The sequence below is a fragment of the Oryza brachyantha genome, chromosome 6, assembly GCF_000231095.2.
Source record: "Oryza brachyantha chromosome 6, ObraRS2, whole genome shotgun sequence".
Classification (NCBI taxonomy): domain Eukaryota; kingdom Viridiplantae; phylum Streptophyta; class Magnoliopsida; order Poales; family Poaceae; genus Oryza; species Oryza brachyantha.
In genome coordinates, this window is record NC_023168.2 from 3,539,915 (window position 1) to 3,559,633 (window position 19,719).

The 19,719-nt window shown below is 48.3% G+C and overlaps 5 protein-coding genes across 12 annotated transcripts; 3 read left to right on the top strand and 2 right to left on the bottom strand.

The window, feature by feature from the left end:
• Window positions 1-1,256: 1,256 nt before the first annotated feature.
• On the top strand, window positions 1,257-2,081 carry LOC102707688 (CASP-like protein UU1). Its single transcript, XM_015838555.2, has 2 exons — window positions 1,257-1,499; window positions 1,603-2,081. The coding sequence occupies exons 1-2, from the start codon at window positions 1,258-1,260 to the stop codon at window positions 1,916-1,918; spliced, it is 558 nt and encodes a 185-aa protein (XP_015694041.2). The 5' UTR covers window position 1,257; the 3' UTR covers window positions 1,919-2,081.
• Window positions 2,082-2,597: 516 nt separating this feature from the next.
• Window positions 2,598-5,463, top strand: LOC102707974 (pollen receptor-like kinase 3). Its single transcript, XM_040525622.1, has 2 exons — window positions 2,598-4,763; window positions 5,377-5,463. Exon 1 carries the CDS (start codon window positions 2,601-2,603, stop codon window positions 4,725-4,727), a length of 2,127 nt encoding a protein of 708 aa, XP_040381556.1. The 5' UTR covers window positions 2,598-2,600; the 3' UTR covers window positions 4,728-4,763; window positions 5,377-5,463.
• A 422-nt stretch (window positions 5,464-5,885) lies between these two features.
• LOC102708256 (pentatricopeptide repeat-containing protein At2g22070-like) lies at window positions 5,886-7,595 on the bottom strand. The gene has a single exon (XM_006656676.2). It carries the CDS (start codon window positions 7,593-7,595, stop codon window positions 5,886-5,888), a length of 1,710 nt encoding a protein of 569 aa, XP_006656739.2.
• Window positions 7,596-10,568: 2,973 nt separating this feature from the next.
• Window positions 10,569-11,485, top strand: LOC102708065 (putative glycine-rich cell wall structural protein 1). The gene has a single exon (XM_006655821.3). The coding sequence runs from the start codon at window positions 10,576-10,578 to the stop codon at window positions 11,398-11,400; it is 825 nt and encodes a 274-aa protein (XP_006655884.1). The 5' UTR covers window positions 10,569-10,575; the 3' UTR covers window positions 11,401-11,485.
• A 41-nt stretch (window positions 11,486-11,526) lies between these two features.
• Window positions 11,527-19,250, bottom strand: LOC102708535 (pentatricopeptide repeat-containing protein At3g18110, chloroplastic). 8 transcript variants are annotated; one of them, XM_040524835.1, is made up of 9 exons: window positions 15,680-19,250; window positions 15,411-15,611; window positions 14,616-14,706; window positions 13,345-14,047; window positions 13,120-13,215; window positions 12,945-12,996; window positions 12,819-12,858; window positions 12,194-12,287; window positions 11,527-12,060 (listed from the first exon to the last, which is right to left on the bottom strand). In XM_040524835.1, the coding sequence occupies exons 1-4, from the start codon at window positions 19,168-19,170 to the stop codon at window positions 13,511-13,513; spliced, it is 4,320 nt and encodes a 1,439-aa protein (XP_040380769.1). In that variant the 5' UTR covers window positions 19,171-19,250; the 3' UTR covers window positions 11,527-12,060; window positions 12,194-12,287; window positions 12,819-12,858; window positions 12,945-12,996; window positions 13,120-13,215; window positions 13,345-13,510. The 8 variants fall into 8 exon arrangements, with proteins under 8 accessions (XP_040380769.1, XP_040380766.1, XP_040380768.1 ...); XM_040524832.1 differs by having other exon boundaries at window positions 12,194-12,292; XM_040524834.1 differs by having other exon boundaries at window positions 12,194-12,292; window positions 12,945-13,020.
• Window positions 19,251-19,719: the final 469 nt, after the last annotated feature.

A 19,719-nucleotide genomic window follows, 5' to 3' on the forward strand; every position in this document is an offset into this window, starting at 1 on the left:
CTCTAAATGAACTCTAAAATTTATCATGTCATATTTATGATTACTTAGAGGAGAGAAGAAAAACGAGCTATAGATTTATAGCCAGCTGCTACACAAGTTCCAGACACCATGTGTATACGAGAGATATACCATATAATAATGATACAATATACGTTTATACGTAACTATTGACTCTATGTTAGCTCTTAGGGATATAAAAAGATTTTAGAGCTAGCATGTAGTTATTCTATTAACCTTGGTCTTAAGATCCGGTAATGTGTGATATCAGGCTCGATACTCTCAATACCAAGCGTGATAATGATGGCATCAAGCACCAACTGATACCTATGTGATATCAGAACAGGTCCAGGCAAAAGCATGTTGACTTAGAAGACGAGGCCTTCGGAAGATGACAAACGTATCAATCTTTTCACTTTCGCTTATGTTTATAAGTTAAAATTTGAATGTAATTTTTTCACTTCCACTTATGTTTATAAGCAAGGAGCTAAATGTAAAATTCACCATTTCCCGGTTGCCTAATGATACATATATGTATATTATATACAAGGTATGAAATTGTTTGTCATATGCGTCTGAGAATTTTTCGATTTAACTGTGGTGTGATACATATATGTATAATGTATGAAATTGTTTAATCACAACTACTACATTTAGCCCCTTGTCAAATGTGAAATTAGTCGTGCAGCTGTTACCGCTGATTGGCCGTTTGCCACATCATCTTTCCGTCCTAGAGAGCAAATTATTTAATAAATAAAATTCAAAAATCAAAATATTCGTATAGTGCAACCACGGTCAGTGAATTCCAACTTCGAAGCGTTATTGGCAGCTCGAGCCCATAGCCCGATCAAAAACAGCCCAAGCCATCGAGGTCTGGGAATCATAGTGGGCCCGAGTCCCCAGCTAGCACGGACAGCCAGAAGCGTGCCGGTCGTGTTCTCAAGTATGCGATCTGGGCCTAGCTGATTCGAGAACGGGTCAAGTTGATCTTGTATTTGAGGCAGATTTTGACTGCGTTTGTTTGAGAGTGTTGGGCCCTTGCACGGACGACGTACCAAAACTTTTGGTTATGAATCGTTATTGATTACGCTTGGCGTGTTTTGAACAAACACATTACGCCCACACGGTCCAACTATTTTCGATATGATAAAATATTTATCTTGTACTCCAACTCTTCTATACTATAAATACATTTACGAGTGTCAATGTAATATATAACATGTCTCACTATTCAATATTTTCTAATCTTGATCAATCGACATGATCCCTCGATCTGTCGTCGACCCCACGATGCCGACGCCGGAGCTGGAGTCACAGCAGATGGAGGAGGAGGAGAAGGAGAAAGAGGTCGTGGTCGGTGGTGGCGGCGGCAGCGTCGTCACGGACGTCTCACTGCGGCTGCTTGCCGCGGTCACGTCGCTCGCCGCCGCGGTCGTCATCGCCACTAACCACCAGCAGCGCTGGGGCGTCCGCGTCGACTTCACCCTTTTCCAAGTCTGGATGTACGTGTCACTATTACCTTCATTGATCGATCGATCGATCGCCGGCCGGCGACGTTGTTGTCGTTAGTTTTTGATGACGTGATTATGATTGCATTGTTTGCAGCGCCTTCGTGGCGACGCACGTGGCGTGTGCGGCGTACGCGGCGGCGACGGCGGCGCTGATGAGGAGGCTGGGCAGGCAGGGGTGGCTGCACCACGCGGACCAGGTGGCGGTGAACCTGGTGGCGGCGGCGGCGGCGGGCGCCGGCGCGGTAGGGTCGATCGCCATGTGGGGGAATGAGACCAGCGGGTGGTACGCCGTCTGCCGCCTGTACCGGAGCTACTGCAACGTCGGCCTCGCCGCCCTCGTCCTCTCCTTCGCCGCCCTCCTCCTCCTCGGCTTCGCCTGCGCCCGCTCTCGCTACCCCAACCCCAACTAACTAATCTGCTTAGCTCGATTAAGATATGTATTTTTGTTTTTTTCTAGCAAAGTTGTCAGACATCGTCCATATGGGTATGTACTCACACTCTTTCGTATCGTAGGATTTTTTTTAGCCTGGTGTAAATTATCGTTCGATATCGATGCAATATGCAACAGAGGAAGTAGTTAGCATGAAAATTATAACCAAATTATATCTATTTCAGTACGAGCTTGTGCATGAACCACCAATAGCATTACCTAAAAAAAAAATACCCCCAACAATTACAAGTTAATAAATATATAAAGTTATACTCCCTTGGCTTTATAACGTAAGATGTTTAACTTTTATTGTAATATTTAATCATTTATCATATTCAAAAAATTATAAAAATATCATTTATTTTGCATGTGACTTACTTTATTATCAAAATAACTTTAAGCGTGACTTATATTTTTTATATTTTTACTAAATTTTTAAATAAAATGAATGTATGATCAAACATCATAATAAAAAAGTCAAAAAGTTATTAAACGGAGACAGATTACGTGCGTTTTCTAAATTCTAGCGACCCCGCGAAAGCCGCCCACTCCCACGCCGGAGAAGAAACAGAGCCGCAGGATACCACGCCCCCAAACTTAGGCACGCGCGTCCCACACGGCCACACGCCGGCCTCCCCGTCCCGGGGCCCCCCCTTCGCGCCATGGCGCAGCCTCTCCTCTTCCTCCTCGTCGCCGCCGCGGCGGCTGCGGCGGCGCTGCCGTCCGCCGTGGCGCAGGACATGACCGACGCCGAGGCGCTGATGCAGCTCAAGAAGTCGTTCACCAACTCCTCCTCGCTGTCGTCGTGGCTCATCACCAGCAAGGACGGCGACAAGTCGCCGTGCGCGCCGGGGTCGCACGAGTGGCACGGCGTCGTGTGCACCCGGGGCACGGTGACCGGCCTCCGCCTCAGCGGCCTCCACCTCGGCGGCACCATCGACGTCGACGCGCTCGTCAGCTTCCGCCGGCTGCGGTCCGTCTCGCTGGCCAGCAACAACTTCTCCGGCGATCTCCCCGGTGTCGACCGGCTGACGGCGCTCAAGTCCATGTTCCTCTCCGACAACCAGTTCACCGGCGCCCTCCCGGACGACTTCTTCTCCAAGCTCAACCACCTCAAGAAGCTCTGGCTCGACGGCAACCAGCTCTCCGGCCCCATCCCGGCTTCCATCGCGCAGGCCACCTCCCTCATCGAGCTCCGCCTCGAGCACAACGCCTTCTCCGGCGAGCTCCCGCCCCTGCCGCCCCCTGCGCTCAAGGTTTTCGACATCTCCTGGAACGACCTCGACGGCGTCGTCCCGGAGGCGTTCCGGAAGTTCGACGCCGGCAAGTTCGGCAGCAACCAGTACCTCTGCTACGTGCCGACCTCCGACCGGCCGTGCAGGCGTGCGCCGACGGAGGCCAGCTCGTCAAGGAGGTTGACGACGGTGTTCGCCGCGCTGCTCGTCTCGGCCGTCGTGTTGGCGCTCGCCCTATGCCTGTGCTGCAACCGGAGGAGCCGCGTCCGCGACTACGACTCCATCCACCGCAGCGGCAGCGGCAGCGGCGGCAGTGCCATGGAGGGCCTCGACGAGAGGCCGCCGGTGTATATGGTGAAGCAGGCGTCGACGACAGGGAAGCGGAGCGCGTCGTGGCTGGGGAGGAGGACGGGGTCGTCGCTCGGCGGGCACCGGCGGGCCGCGTCGGCCGCGAAGGCGGACGACCTGGGCGCCGGCGGCGCCGGCGACCTCGTCATCGTGAACAACTGCAAGGGCGCGTTCGGCCTCACCGACCTGATGAAGGCGGCGGCCGAGGTGATCGGCAGCGGCGGGCTCGGGTCGGCGTACAAGGCGGTGATGGCGAACGGCGTGGCCGTGGTGGTGAAGCGCGCCCGCGACATGAACCGCGCCACCAAGGACGCGTTCGAGGCCGAGATGAAGCGGCTGGGCGCCGTGCGCCACGCCAACCTGCTGCCGCCGCTGGCCTACCATTACCGGAAGGACGAGAAGCTTCTGGTGTACGAGTACATCCCCAAGGGCAGCCTGCTCTACGTCCTCCACGGCGACCGGGGCGTGGACTACGCCGCGCTGGACTGGCCGATGCGGCTCAAGGTGGCCGTCGGCGTCGCGCGCGGCACGGCGTTCCTCCACACCGCGCTCGCCGGACACGAGGTGCCCCACGGCAACCTCAAGTCGGCGAACATCCTCCTCGCGCCGGACTTCGAGCCGCTCCTCGTCGACTTCGGCTACTCCGGCCTCATCAACCACACGCAGTCGGCGAACTCCATGATCGCTCACAGGGCGCCGGAGTGCGTCGCCGGCCACCTCGTCGGCGCCAAGGCCGACGTCTACTGCCTCGGCGTCGTCCTCCTCGAGATCCTCACCGGCAAGTTCCCTTCCCAGTACCTCCACAACGCCAAGGGCGGCACGGACCTCGTCATGTGGGCGACGTCGGCGATCGCCGACGGCTACGAGCGGGACCTCTTCGACCCCGCCATGATGGCGGCGTGGAAGTTCGCCCTGCCGGACATGACGCGCCTCATGCACGTCGCCGTCGACTGCGTCGAGATGGACGTCGACAAGCGGCCGGACATGAAGCAGGCGGCGGCGAGGGTGGAGGAGGTGGTGGCCGGGGCGATGGCCACGGTGAGGGAGAGGCAGCAGGCCGCCGGCGAGAGGCCGGGAGACGCCGCCGGCTCCAGCAGAAGCTCGCATGCCCAGTACGTGCGAGACGGGTCCATGCAGCGGATCACCAGTGTCGGCGAGCGGTCGTCGCGGCGAGGCAGCAACGACTACTCGTACGGCATCTCGTGAGACGGCGGCCGGCGAGCTGGCCGGAGACAAATTTTTGTAAGTCGGCAAGCGAGGGTCTTTTCTCTGTCTCTTCTTTGTCTATGTCAGCATTAGTGTTCAGGAAGAAAAAAACTGTTCCTGCATTTGGTATTTGCACAAAAAGCATTTCAGGACAGATGTGCAAAGCAGAAATATCACAAGAAACAAATACACATCCAACCAGATTCTTGGCAGAATTTTTCTTGTCATCAAACTTTCAGCTAGTGTTCAAGTCATATTAATGTGACTTAGGTTTTGGCGAGTCCTTTTAAGCAAGGAGGGATGCGCAGCTTAATCTAAACGAATCAGACATGGTATGGCTATATTACGAAACTGACAAAAACAATTTGAAGATATCTTTTACTAGTAAAACATATAACTTGTTCAACTCAAAGTTACTATACAGTAGAGCTAAATCGACAACAAAATTATACTAACAGGTTTACGGGGTGAACCTAGGACTAAGAATTAATCAGAAACTTTTTTTTAATAAGAATTAATCAGAAACTGAAAGAAACGAAAAATCAACTTGCTACAACAGTAGCTCCATCCCCAGCCCCAAGTACCACTGGATACTTTTTGAAGAATAGAACAAGTGTTCTAACAGTGCATCCTTCTCATGTTCGTGTAGGCTGCTGATAGATGAGGTTCTTCAGCGAAAAAGAGACCATGCACACATCCATCAATATGGAAAGCAAAAAAAAAAACAAGTTGGGAGGGAAAAATTTTTGTGTATAAGGAGGAGAAATAGGGGGCCGTTCCTGATTCACAGGGAGGATTGTAGGATACAGAAGTTATGTTTGTTCCTTGATCTTACTTTCATGACATCAGAAGCGCATTTGATCGCCTGTATGTATGTCTGATTGTACTCCATTTGTAGGATTGTCTGCTGTAAGCTTGTCTGTTTGACCTTGACTGATGCCATTTCCATGACAAGTTTGCTCTTGCGCATTGTAATTGTGGACAGCATTGTAACCTTGAATGCCATACCATATTTACAAGTGTGATGCGTATCTCGTTGTAATTCTAAATTCATGACTTCAATCCCATGACACCTACTGTTCAACTTATGTATGCATTCAATAAGAAGCAGGCATTGATCATCTCATATTCATCCACACCTTTCAGCTAATGGTCTCTCTAATTTGCTTCTGAAGCTGGAAAACAGCTCCAAGAAGCACCCTTCCTGATATTGCTGCAATTAAGCCTCTCTCTCAACATCTCCTTGTCATGCCAGCGACATTGCTCAGCATACATGTTTGATAGCAGAACATAAGGCCCATGCTTCTGTGGTTCCAATTCCATGACCTTCCCTGCTGATTTCTTCCCCAGGTCAACTTCTCCATGTAAACCGCAAGCACTGAGGAGTGACTCCCATGCAAATGAATCCAGTTCCAATCCCATCTGTCTAATTAATGTCTCTGCTTCGTTTAGCCTCCCGGCATGTCCTAGCAGATCAACCAAGCATGCATAATGCTCTCTCTGCGGTTTAACATTATAAAACTCAACCATGGAGTGGAAAATCTTAAGCCCTTCATCCACAAGACCTCCTTGGCTACAGGCAGAAAGGATCGTGAGAAATGTAATGTTGTCAGGCTTAAATCCTCGATCAATCATTGTTCTAAAGGATTCAAGAGCCCTCCCAGCATCATTGTGTCGACCGTACCCAACAATCATAGCAGTCCACGACACCACATCATACGAACACATTGTGTTGAAAACAAGCTGAGCATCCATTGAGCTGCCACACTTGAAGTACATGTCAAGAAGAGTGTTGCCGACAATTGTATCCATACAAAATCCAGACTTGAAAATCCGGCAATGCACCATCTTTCCATGCTGCAGACGAGCAATGGCACAACATGCAGAGAGCACGCTAGCGAAGGAGTAGCCATTCTCCTTTTCCCCAGCCCTCACCATTTCTTTATAGAAGCTCACAGCCTCCACTCCTAGGCCATTCTGCACCAGCCCGGCAATCATCGCTGTCCAAGTCGTTATATCCGGCTCCGAGATCCCGTCAAAGACTTGGACAGCTGAACTCATCCCTGCACGGCATTTCAGGTACATACTGATCAGAGCATTGCAGGACGCCGTCTCAGAGTCAAAACCGACCTTCCACAAGCGCGCATGGAGCTGCATGCCAAGGCCAAGATCTTCCTCGCGTGAGCAACCTTTCAAGATGCTGGTTAACGTGAAGCCATCAGCGCTGTATCCAGCCATGCGCATTCTGGACATCACCTCGGCAGCACGACTTACGCTCCCAGTCTGCGTGCACGCGTCGATAACGACGTTCCAGCATACGACATCTGGCTCTGCAATCTCCTTGAACACGCCGGCGATGGCGCCCGTGTCCCTGCACCGCCCGTACGCGCGTACCAGAGCAGTCCCCACGAACGCGCTGGAGCAAAGCCCGAGCCGCACCGCGTGGGAGTGCACCTGCCGGACGAACCCGCGTCCAGCCGCGTCGCCACCCGGCGACAGCGGCAGCGCGAGGAGCGCCGAGAGAGTTCTCCCATCGGGCCTCGCGCCACCGCAGCCGTCCTCGCGGAGCATCCTCGAGTACGCGCGCGCGCCCTCGGGGGCCGAGCGACAGACGCGCGCAATGAGGGTGTTGTACGAGACGCTGTCCCGCTGGGGCATTCCGTCGAACAGCCTGCGCGCAACATCGGGCGCGCCGCGGAGGGAGTAGAGGCCGAGCAGCTTGTTCCATAGGTGGGCGGCCGGGGAGGCATCGAGCCTCAGGACGCGCGCGGCGCCAGCGGCAAGCGAGTGGTCGCGGGAGGAGCGCGCCGGCGGGTCGATTCTGGCCGTGGTGGAGAGGGCGCCTCTCCCCAGCAGCCGTCCTCCCATGCAACAACGGAGGGCGGCGGAGGGCCCAAGCGCGGCACCGTCAGAAGATCAGGCTTTCATCATTCCTGACGGAAGCAGGCGGCGGAGCTCCGGCCTCCGGCTGCCGGAGTGGAGCACGGCCGCCTGGTCGTCGACTCAGCGGTGGTCGGTCAACTACGGTTGGTTGCCAACCCAATTCCGGCCCATCCGATTCTAATTCAGTAGACAATGAGGCCGAACACAAATTTGGCCCACCAGAAACAGCGAAGAGCGCAAATAGCGGCGAATTTGGCCCACAACTATTGGCCCGTTTGGTTATAGTTCTGGGCCAGATAGCATGGCCCGTTTAATCTTGCCTGATATTGGGCCTCCAGTTCCAAATTGGCCCGTCAGCGTTCTGCCCACTTGAGTGTAGTTCTCGGACAGACGGCCTGGCCCATGTAGGTCGACAAAAATGTCCCGATCCAATTGGGCCCAAAAAAGACAGGGACAGTGCAAAATGGTCCACCATTTGCCGGCCTGCTTGAGTCTGGCCCACTAAATTTTATGCGAACGAATAAAATTGGGGAATTTTTTAATTTTTAATTTTAATTAATAAATAATTTACAAAACTATATCTCCGTCTCCAAAATTTATAAATCTAACCTCCTGCCGTCCTCCTAGAGGGCGAAATGACAGACGGCAGAGAGGGAAGCGGAGACAGACGATGACGACGCGCATGGCAATTTTGTAGTTTGCCCCCTTGTCGTGAACCGCAGGTTGATACATACTATGGGGTTCAACCTCTGGTCTCTTAGAGGGCGGTAACCACTGAGCCAAGGTTATACTTATGATTGAACAATTAATATATATCGAAAAGTTCTCGGGCGCGCGCGGCAATTTTGTAATTTGCTCCCTTGCAGCTCAAACAGAGGACAACAAGGGGCTAAAAAAATGCCACTGCATCGTCATCGCCCGTCCCTGACTCCCTTGCCGCCATATGTCACGTCATCTTTTAGGAGGACGGCAAAGAGGTTAGATTTGTAAATTTTAAAAACAAAAATATATTTTTGTAAATTATTTATTAAATAAAATAAAAAAACAAAGAAAATCAAAATTTGGGAGTATTTGTCACTAGAGAAATCGAACTGAGAACCAGTAATTTGCCTTGCAACCTTGAACCCATATGCTGACGTGATTCTTGCGTTCTGATTTAGGAAATGTTTGTACAGTTCGATGAAGTGGCTGACGTGGTTACAGGTGAAGTGCGTGAACGTCGTATATACTCGACCACACACTACGCGTAGGCTAAGTATCATGTAATGGTCTCTGTATATTATAATTCTCTCTGAGTGTCTGAGTGTTTAACAGTTAACAGCGTTCGTCAGGTAAACATATTGAGATTGCTTTTGCGTCCAAGTTAGTGGCGAAATGTTTGCGCTCCAGCTTGCACGCTTATGTAAAACCTCCATCTCGCCAATTCACCTCACGAAATCTTCGGTCAACTTGATGGCTCGGCTCATTGATTCGAGCGATGATGCCAAACTGCTGCTCACTACATGATCACTCAAAAATCTGCAAAGAACTCATGTCTCCTAATCCTTTTCAAGCAGCCACAGTACGTCTCTCTGATCGATGGGCTTCATTGCCTAATCTTGCAGTCTGTAATTGAATGCGTCAGAGACTCGATCTGTTAGGCGCATTCCTAGGCTCCTAGCACAAGTAGGACACCACCTAACAACGGCCGTTTGCAGTTGAGAATTCTGAACTGAACAATACTTTGGGCGCGTTCTCAAACGACCACGGCTGCTAATTTTTCTCTCTTTTTTCACGTGCACGTTTCTCTAACGGCTAAACGATGTGTTTTTCTTTTTGCAAAAAAGAAATGTTTGTGATAGTTGCTTAAAAATCAGATTGATCCATTTTTTAAGTTTGCAATAGCTAATACTTAATTAATAATATGCTAACGACTTTGTTTCACGTGTGCTGATTATCAAGATACAAACGGCATTTGCGAACGGGCCTATAGGGTTGGCAAAATCCCCATCGAGCCAGGTATCCACCAAGGACCCGCACCCATGGGGCCGGGAACAGATGAAAATTTTTCCCGCTAGGCTCTAAAGTAAAAGAAATTATTTTTTTTATCAAACACTATATCATTCCTAAATAACCATACATAAACACTTAGACCCTGTTTTCACCCCCCCCCCCTCCTCCCTCTCATCTTTCTACCCACTGTTGCCGCCTCCTGCACCTGTTCGTGTCGCCGCGCCCATCGCTGCCCATCAGAGCTCGAGCCCTTAGTGTCTATCACTGCTGCCCCCGTCACCGCCACCAACCCCCACTGAGTCGTTGTCCACCCATAGAGCCCTGGTCGGGGTTGGGGGTTGCTAGTCGTTCTGGACGAACCAATATGGTCCTAACCCGCTCCGTTGTCAACCCTAGACCTAACTACGACAATGCGTTCCTAGCACACGTAAGACACTAACCTAACAAAGCCATTGCTTCAGTTGTGAATTCTGAACGCTGCATTGTTCGATGTGTTCAGACTTCAGAGTTTCAGACTGGTACAGTGTGCGGCATGCGCTACAAGTATTAGACAAACTAGAACTAGCCAATCAGCTAATATGATACCTAGTTAGTAATTAATTAAATAGTATGATGTCAACGCGGCTTAGGACCTTGCATATCAAAACAAGTTAAGGGAGTCTGCATTTTTCTAATACTAGTGGCAACTCTTGGGCACTTATGGCAGATATAGAGCTAGATTATATAGATCCCACTTTGCAACGGATGGCATGGTCAAATGCAGCGCTAGCGGTATTATCAGCCCAAAACCCGCACGTAATAGTCAGAAATGGTCTATTGCTCATAGAGAAGCACACTGCGTCGTGTTGATAAAGTAGTTTGCAAGTGTCATTGTGCACTACAGCCTTGCACCCATTGTCTCCGGCACTATATAAGTACCCATGAAATCTTCGAACTGCATCCAACAAAATCCTTCACTCAAAACAAGTTCAAAATGGCCAGGACCAAGTTTGTAGCTCTTAGCTTCGTCGTGCTACTGAGCATTGGGTTGTCCAATGCTGCGAGGGTAGCTAGGTATGCTAGTGCTGGGGGCGGTGGTGGTGGAGGGGGAGGCGGCGGTGGCTCAGGGAGTGGGTCTGGATGGGGCTCGGGCTCTGGCTCAGGGTATGGCCAGGCAAGTGGATCAAGTGGTGCATATGCTGGTGGAGGTGGTGGTGGAGGAGGAGGTGGCGGAGGCGGACAAAATGGTGGATCCGGTTATGGTTCAGGATCTGGTTCAGGGTATGGTCAAGCTGGAGGATACGGGCCTTACGGTGGAGGGTATGCTCAAGCAGGTGGTGGTGGTGGAGGTGGAGGTGGCGGCGGTGGACAAAATGGTGGGTCCGGGTATGGTTCTGGTTCCGGTTCTGGCTATGGCCAAGCTGGGGGGTATGGTCCATATGGCGGTGGAGCATATGCTCAAGGAGGAGGCCAAGGTGGAGGTGGCGGTGGCGGACAAAACGGTGGGTCAGGGTACGGCTCGGGCTCTGGTTCTGGCTATGGCCAAGCTGGGGGGTATGGTCCATATGGCGGTGGAGCATATGCTCAAGGAGGAGGCCAAGGTGGAGGTGGCGGTGGCGGACAAAATGGTGGGTCAGGGTATGGCTCGGGCTCTGGTTCTGGATATGGTCAAGCCGGTGGATATTGGCCCTACGGTGGTGGATATGCTCAGGCAGGCGGTCAAGGCGGTGGCGGTGGCGGCGGACAAAGTGGTCCAGGCGGTAGTGGTTACGGAAGCGGCTCAGGAAGTGGATCTGGATCCGCCGGTGGGCACCCATAGAACCTTCTTCTGAATCAGTGATGTCAATTAAATGCCTACAGCAATGATATACTGGAGATACAAATATGTTGTGTGCATTTAAATAATAAATGGCTTGACATGGCTGAATGTAATAAAAATGCATTGCATCCTACTGCTAGCATTGTAAGTGTGCTTGTGTAATCCTTGTGATATTTGTTATTTGTTGTCTTACCAAGTATATGAATAAATCCTGGGTCTAGGCTCAGCATGGCAATGTAACAGTATAATTTTGCTTAGTTTCGTAAGGCAGTGAACCTAACAAAAGTAACTTGATCAAGCACGAGTCCTTGTGAAGTAACACTTAATGCTGAAGACATAGGCTTTCAAAAGTAACATGTAGAACTTGAACTTTAATCAAACAACAGTCATGACTTACAAGCAGACGAAGTCCAGCTCGGTGACCTCTTCCAACACCCAGGCGATGGCGCGCCCGCACCGTTCGTACACAGGGCCTGAGCTGCACGCGTGCGAATGCATCTGTTCAGACGAAGAAGCGTCACCGGCCGGCGGCGCATCTCTCTACGAGCGCGTGCCCAGGGCGGACGAGCTAATCAGCCGCGCAATCAGGATCACGGCCTTGTACCAGACGATGTCCCGCTTGGGCATTGCGTCGAACAGCATGTGCGCGGCGAGACATACCTGAAAAGAAGGCAAAGGTTTGATTTACTTCATAATTCAGCTGCAGAGGTGGAGAATTGATATATACTGACTGATTCCTCTGTTCCAAAATAACTTCACATTTCTAGCTAGAGTAAGTACTTGTAAAGATCACCTGCCTGACAGCCTGAGGCATGCTTCCATTTTTCCCTCAGAGTCAGCTTCTTGTTGCATGGGCATCGTTTATTAAAGATTCACGATGTAGCTATCTTTTCTGGTTGGAAATTAAAACATAAATCCGAGCATCAGAAATGTTTCCTAAATTCCTCCGCAGGCTGTATCTTTACAGAAGCTTGAGTCTAAATTTTTCACTACAGGCAATAAAATTTATATCTATTATTGGAAATGGATGATCTTCACATAGATAGCGACAGGGCCTTATAAGTGACAGAATTGTACAGTTCATAACTTAATACCATCAACCAGAAACTATCCTGCAAAAAAGTGTTGTCCTCTATTACCCAAATATAAAATCAAACTAATGTGAAGAACCATCTAGTAACTCTAGTTGTATCAGAATTATATGCATCAGTCATTGACTAAAACAACAGCTTTGTCAACTCTAATCGCTATAGTTCTTACCACTGAGGCATGAACTAATGAAATCACTAGAGTTAATAACACCAGTTTACTGAGTAATACAATACCAAAAATAAAAAAGAACCAGGTTTGTAAAAAGAAGAAGCAAGCAAAAGTTAAGTCGCAAACCAACTAAAACTCCTATATAGATAAAGCCTCACCTGATAGATGTTCCCTGCTTGCTCATGTGATGAGACCATGCTATCCCGTGTTCCTGACAACGTTAGTGCATATGCAACAGATAAGCATGAATACTGAATTGCAAGGCGTTTATACTTTGTACTAACCTGGTTTCCCTCAACCCCACCAGGCACCAGGCAGCCGAAACGTGCACACAATCTGGGGAATAGTATGTCAGATCATCTGTATTACCAAACTACCATTAAATTAATGCATGAAACACAACTCTGATTGTTAAACAAATGCACCTATAGTCACCAGTTGAAACTTGAAAGAACTTACTTAAAACATCATGTGAGGGATTGTTTTGTACTATGCCATTCCATGCAGTGTCATGCAGTGTGAATTGTGAAACATGTTATTTTCACCAGTTCATATCTGCAAAGAAATATAGAAATACAAATTTAAATGGGACCATAAAGTTGTAGGTTAGACATAGTAGAGAAGGACATAACAGAACAATCGTTTTCCCCATACGAGCTGGCCAATCAACTATGATCAACTAACCTTAGAGGGATCACATGCATTCTTTTGTGCTTTAAAGAACAAACTTTGATCACACTGCCTACTGTGAGCAATGAACGCCATGGTAATATCACCATTGCTTCTCATTAATGCAAACACCATATGACACTTGGTATATCTGATAGTGAAGTAAAACAAATACTTAGTACTACTTTAGAACCTCCTGTGTGCTTTGTTGTTTAATAAATTTTCCTCTCCGATGTCCTTTTTTAGATCTCTTTGCTATGGCAAGACCCTGCCTTTTCATTTTCTCCAGTTTTTCTTTCCTTCCTTGTATATCAGCTTTAATAACTTCGTCCCTGCTTTCTTCTGACAACAGAGCTAGTCTTGAAAACTTCTTTGGCCATACTTCTCCAAGTCGTTCATGTATATCTTTAAATACGGATACAAGACCGGCTCTCATGAAATATCCTTCAGTAAGCTTCATTGAGTTCGTTTTAGGAAGAGCTGGAGCATCTTTCAACTCAAGGTCCAGGCAGAAAGGAGAATCTTTCAGCCACATCTTAAGAGAGTAAGCCTTCACCACAAAGCGACCTGACCGACTTCTACATGGCAGGAAAGGGGAGCCCATTTCCAAAAGGTATGCCCTGATAGTTTTATGCAAGGATACCATGTTATATTCCCCCTCCCCTGTGACCAATACAATAGATTTTGGGGAGTCAGGTGCACCCTGCAGTGAAGCATCCTACATTACATGTAGAGTACATCAGATGAAATGTTTTAGGCAATGTTTTAACATAAAGAAAAGGGAGAGTTAAGGAATCAACAAAACAAAAGTCCATTAACACAAAGATTAGCTCAAAACATGTTAAATTTCTAGGGGAACATTCGGGTTGCTGCCAATTGCTGGCAACATCTATGGCCTCAATATGGACCAAAATAAATTTGTGCATCAAGCTGCTAGACTAAAGCAAAAAGGAAAGGACAACATTTCATCATGATATTGTTATAAAAGCTATCATGATTCTCTATATGAAAATTGCACATATGCTAGACAAAGGTAGAAATGCATTAGATACTACAGCTGAGATAAATAGCCTACGTTCCTCACATTTTTTTCACTTATAAGTGTCTGCACTAACTGAACTGTCCACGGTCATGACAATGGCAACACTACAATACATTAGAGCTAAAGCTGGCGAACAAATTTTACTGTTATTCTACACTCAAAACAAGTTTTTAATCATTGGTTTGGTGTCTTTCAGTCAGCTAATGCAAGATCATACACAAATAATATTGTTTTTAGGACCTACTTGCATCTGATCAAGCCACAATGTTAGAGCAACAAGAGCAGCCCCAGCAGATAACTTCCGTAAGTCAGCTCCCCAATCTTTTTCTTCCACTCTGAGCCATCCACCAAGAAAATGATTAATCAATACAGCAGCAACAAATTTGTTCCATTTTGGATTTTCCATACTCATAATCATAAGGAAATTAAACCTAGCCATCCAGAATTACGTAAGCAATGTCAACTCACAAAGAATCTCCTAAAAAACAAGATAAGGCCTAGTATCATAAAGAAAACATCAGATACAAATGAAACTAAGCAAAAAATAAGACCAACCATATTATTCAAACGGCTCAGCTGCCTAGTGTTGAACTTGAACACTCAATGTAAGAAATACTATGGCATACTGATTCTTTGATATGAGAACTAGCCTTGTATTGCTATCAATTGCCTGTCTGAGCCAGCATGACGAAACATGTTATGATGAGCTAGTGGATGATGAAATATGCAATCAATTGCCTTTTGTTTTCTAGATATTTTGGATTATCTCCTGAATGCTCAGATGAAAAAATTATAAACATCACTATATTTTTATGGTTATTTTTCTGGCATGAATATTGGCAATTAATGTTAGCTTTATGTAATTATGCTCCTTTTTTTGCACACATGCACATGAACCAAATATCACTCTGTCAGTTGGTCACTTTCCTATTATGGTCCAATACGGAATAAATTGTAGGTGCATCTAGCATGCTGAAAAACTGAAAGTAGAGAAGAGCCTCAAATGAAAATCTTCAGCATTACGAATTATTGTAGGTACCGAAAGATATTATGATGGTATATGCTTCTGTTTACAGCCAATTGGAAAATCCATGAAGCAGTTGCTCGACGTTCAAATGCCCATAAGAGGTCCTCTAGAGCATTTACAAAATTCAAAGGAGCAGAATCTTCTAACGCCCCAAGTTCTTCCAAGAAGCTGTCAACCTCAGTAAATAGGGATGAAGTCCTCTCAGTAAGGAGCCTGCAAAATATATCATTGATGAAGACAAAAACACAAAACATTGTAACATAATCAAGTATGGTACCAACCTAATGGGAAGGTCGAATCCACAATCCTGCAAAGACTTTAGAAGAAGAATGGCATCATCAGTCTGCTCACACAAACTAGCAGCCCTGATGAAACATGTCCAAACTTGGTGATCTGGTTCTACACCATCTCTTTTCATTTCTAATAGCTTTGTGATTCCAAGATTGTAGTCATGATTTCTCAAGTAGGCATCGATAACAGTGCTGTATGGCAAAGTGCTAATTTCCAAATTAGAAGATTTCAAGCTGTTCAGAACTTTCTCAGCTTCGTCTGGGTGCCCAGAAGTTCCATAAGAAGTCATGAGGATATGCATAGTAGCGATGGTTGGTTCAATGCCATCTTCTTTCATTGCTGATAGTAAGTGCTCGGCTTTGGAGTGGTTGCCGGCATTCCTATATATTTTCATCATCATGTGGTAGATAGATCTATTTAATCGATACCCCTTTGATCTCATGTCCTCAAAAAGGAGGTCAGCTTGCTCCCAGAGTTTTGCTTTTCCAGACACAGCAAGCAAGACTTTGTAGGATTCTAACTTGGGTGTCAAACTCCGTTTACCCATTTCATTCAAGAGAGTAAAACCTTCTTCAGGCCTAAAGTTTCTACTGTACATGACTATAAGTGTATTATATGTATCCTCATCAGGTTCTAAGCCAGCTTCCAGAATACTATGATATACTTCTATTGTCTTGTCGAAGTTTCCTGTCCCAGTATACATTAAAAGAAGGGTGTTAAGTACAACAAGATCTGGTTTGAATCCTGCTCCTTCCATCTCTGCAACCATCAATTCAACATCCCTGAATCGTTTATTATGGCAGAGCAAGGAGATCATTGTTCTGTAGAGGTGCATATTTGGCAAGTAACCTGCTGCCTTCATCCCATTGTATATTTTCATCACCTCAAATACATCCCCAGCTTTTGCAAAAGCTTCGAGCATAAGGAGTATTGTGCTTCTGCTGATCTTCATGTCTAAATCTTGAAGTTCCTGAACAACCACATACAACTCATCCAGCCTACCATCAGAGACAAGTGCTCTCATAATCCCATTAACTGACTCGACAGTTGGTACAGGACCCTTTTTAATCATAATGTCAAAAACTGCCCTTGCATGCTCATAAAGGCCACTATCAGCATATGCATGTATTAAAGCATTCCAAATCCTTCTATCGACACCAGACTCCTGCTTCAGTCCTTGCACAAAACTTTCTGCCTGCTGCCAAAGTTTTAACTTACCATATGCTTCAATTATTGCTACTCTGCATGAGAGAAGGTTCAACGAAATACCAGATCTCACAGCATCATCCATCAATTGATAAGCTGTTTCTGGGAATCCCAATTTACAGTATGTGTAAATCAAACTCTGGTATATCTTTTGGGAAGGAACTATGCCAAGAAACTGCATATCGCAGAACACTTGACAGGCTTCACGTAATAACTCAGCCTCCTCAAGGTAAGTAATAAAGTATTCATAAAACTCGTGGTCTTGACCAAAATATCCATGCTTTAACATTTGTATTCTACTGTACTCTTGAATGGCATCAACAATCTTCTGATTTTTGCACATAAGCATGATTGAACATTGAGATATTAAGTTATGGGAGCTGGGAACATGTTCCCGGATACAATCAAGCAAAGAGAGGACTTCTTCATGCTTACCCATTTTTTCATATGCATCTAAAATAGACAGTAGGCTCTTACCCTCAGGCTCATATCCTTTGAGGCATGCCCTCTTTAACAGACTAGCACCCTGAGAAATGCATTCTGCCTTGATGAGTATACTGGATATTTGTAGTGGATTCATTCCTAAAACGACCTCCATGTCTTGGATAATTCCTTCAATCTCATTGTGTTCATTTTCCTTTATGAGTGCAGCAAGCAATACTTGATACAAACCATCATCTGGCTTATAACCATCCTTGATCATGTTCCGATACAGAACCATCAGTTTTCTTGTCTCACCAGACCTTGCAAAAATGTCCAGCATAACCAAATAGGCCAAACGATCAGGTTGGACTCCTGATTCAACCATACGATCAAATGTCCGCTCCGCATCGTCCCGTCTCCCACTTTTGGCATATGCACATATCAAAGCACTAAAAGTTACCAAAGTTGGCTTTAATCCTGCATCAGCCATCTCCTCCAGCACCTTGCCAGCCTCAGAAATCCTATCCATCTTCCCTAAAGAATCAACCAAAACAGTATAGGTGACAGCGTCTGGTGTGCAGCCTAGAGCCCTCATCTCATCGTACAGCCCAAGCGCCAAGTCAAGCCTCCCCATCTTTCCATACATATGAATCATTGTATTATAAGTAATTCCATCCTTCTTGAACCCAGCCTTAACCAATTCCTCACACACACGCTCCACCCTCTCAACATCACCTTCCTTTGCGAAAGCATAAAGGAGCGAGTTGTAAGTGACTGCATCTGGCTGAAAACCCTTCTCTAACAGCTCCTTAAACATCAACTCTGCCTCATGTGCCTTCCCACACCGGCCGTGCACAGAGACCATGGCATTATACGTCCACAAATCCGGCCGACACTCTGAAGCTATCATCTCCTCAAACACGGCCACTGCATCATCCAAATTAGAACCTTGGGAGCAAGCACTAATGAGGGTGTTGTAAGTGATGGCATCGGGTCTCAGCCCAGCTTGCCGGACTTCGTGTAGGAGCTCAAGAGCGACACCGGCGGCCAAAGACCCTGACTTAGCCCTGGCATTGATAAGGGTGTTGAAGCTAACGAGGTCAGGCTCGATGTCCTGGTCGCGCATTGCGTCAAGCAGCAGACGTACGTCGTCGAAACGGCCGGAACGGGCGTAGACGCCCATCATGGCGTTGAACACCTGCACGGTGGCACCCTCGCGGGCGAAGCGGAGGAAGACCTCCTCCGCGAGAGCGTCCTGGCGGGCGCGTCCGAGGACGCCGAGGACGACCGCGACGACGCGGGGGCCCGGGGCACGCCCGCCGCCGCTCTCGACGAACCACTCGAAAGCATCGAGGGCGCGCCGCCAGGACGCCGCACCCACCGCGCGCACGACGAAGGCGAGCTCGTCGGGCGCGGGGCGCGCGCCGTCGAGCACCTCCCCGACGGGCGCGCCGGGGGGCAGCGCCAGGACGCGGTCGGCGAGCCCCGCGACGCGCCCGCGCCAATCCCGCGCCCGCCGCAGCGCGAGCTTGCTGAGCTTCTTCACCCGCCCGCGGTGCGCCCGCGCGTCGAGCGGCTCGACGGCTGCCGACGAGGGCCCCGCCGCCGCCTCCGCCTCAGGCTCCTCTCCCTCGGAGGGCTTCGCCACGGGCGGCGCAGGAAACCGAGGCGCGGGGAGGTGCGGGAAGCGGAGGTGAGGCCAGCGGACGGAGGGGTCAGCGAGTGGGTACTCGAACTCATCCAGTGCCGAGGACGCCGCGGCCACGGCGACGTTGGCGCGGCGGATGTGGCGCGAGGTGGAGGTGGGGGAGGAGGAGAGGAAGGGTTGGGAGGCGACGGCCATGAGCGGCATCAAGTTAGGCGGATCAGTCGCGCAGGCATGGATGTGGAGGTGGCAGTGGAGACGATAACGTTGGCAAGTTTAAGCGGGTAATCGAGCCAAGAAGATATTTTCCCCTGCTGCTGCTGCTCTTGAAAAATCTGTCTCAAATTTTGTAGCTGCAGTTTCAGTTTCAGGAGAGATGAAATGCACATAGGGCATTATGACAATCTGGCATGATTTCAAGTTGTCAGCCTAATTGCTTTGAATTTGAGCATTTGATGGGCATATTTGGATAGCAGTTTCACATATTTCTTTTGAATTTGACTGTGTGGGGCGTATTTGTATAGCTGAAACTTCTACAGCACAATTCAGTTTCAACCAATTTCCTTTTGAACTTGAGCACTGGGGGCATATTTGGATAGCTGAAACTTCTACAGCATAAAAATCAGCCTTAGTTCTAATCACAGTAGAAGCAGGAGAATTTTCGGAAGTTCCAAACACAGCCTAATCGGCAGCTGAGTAGCAGAAATCATCTCTTCCTCGCAGTGTTGAGCATCACATGGCAAAGAAATCGCCATC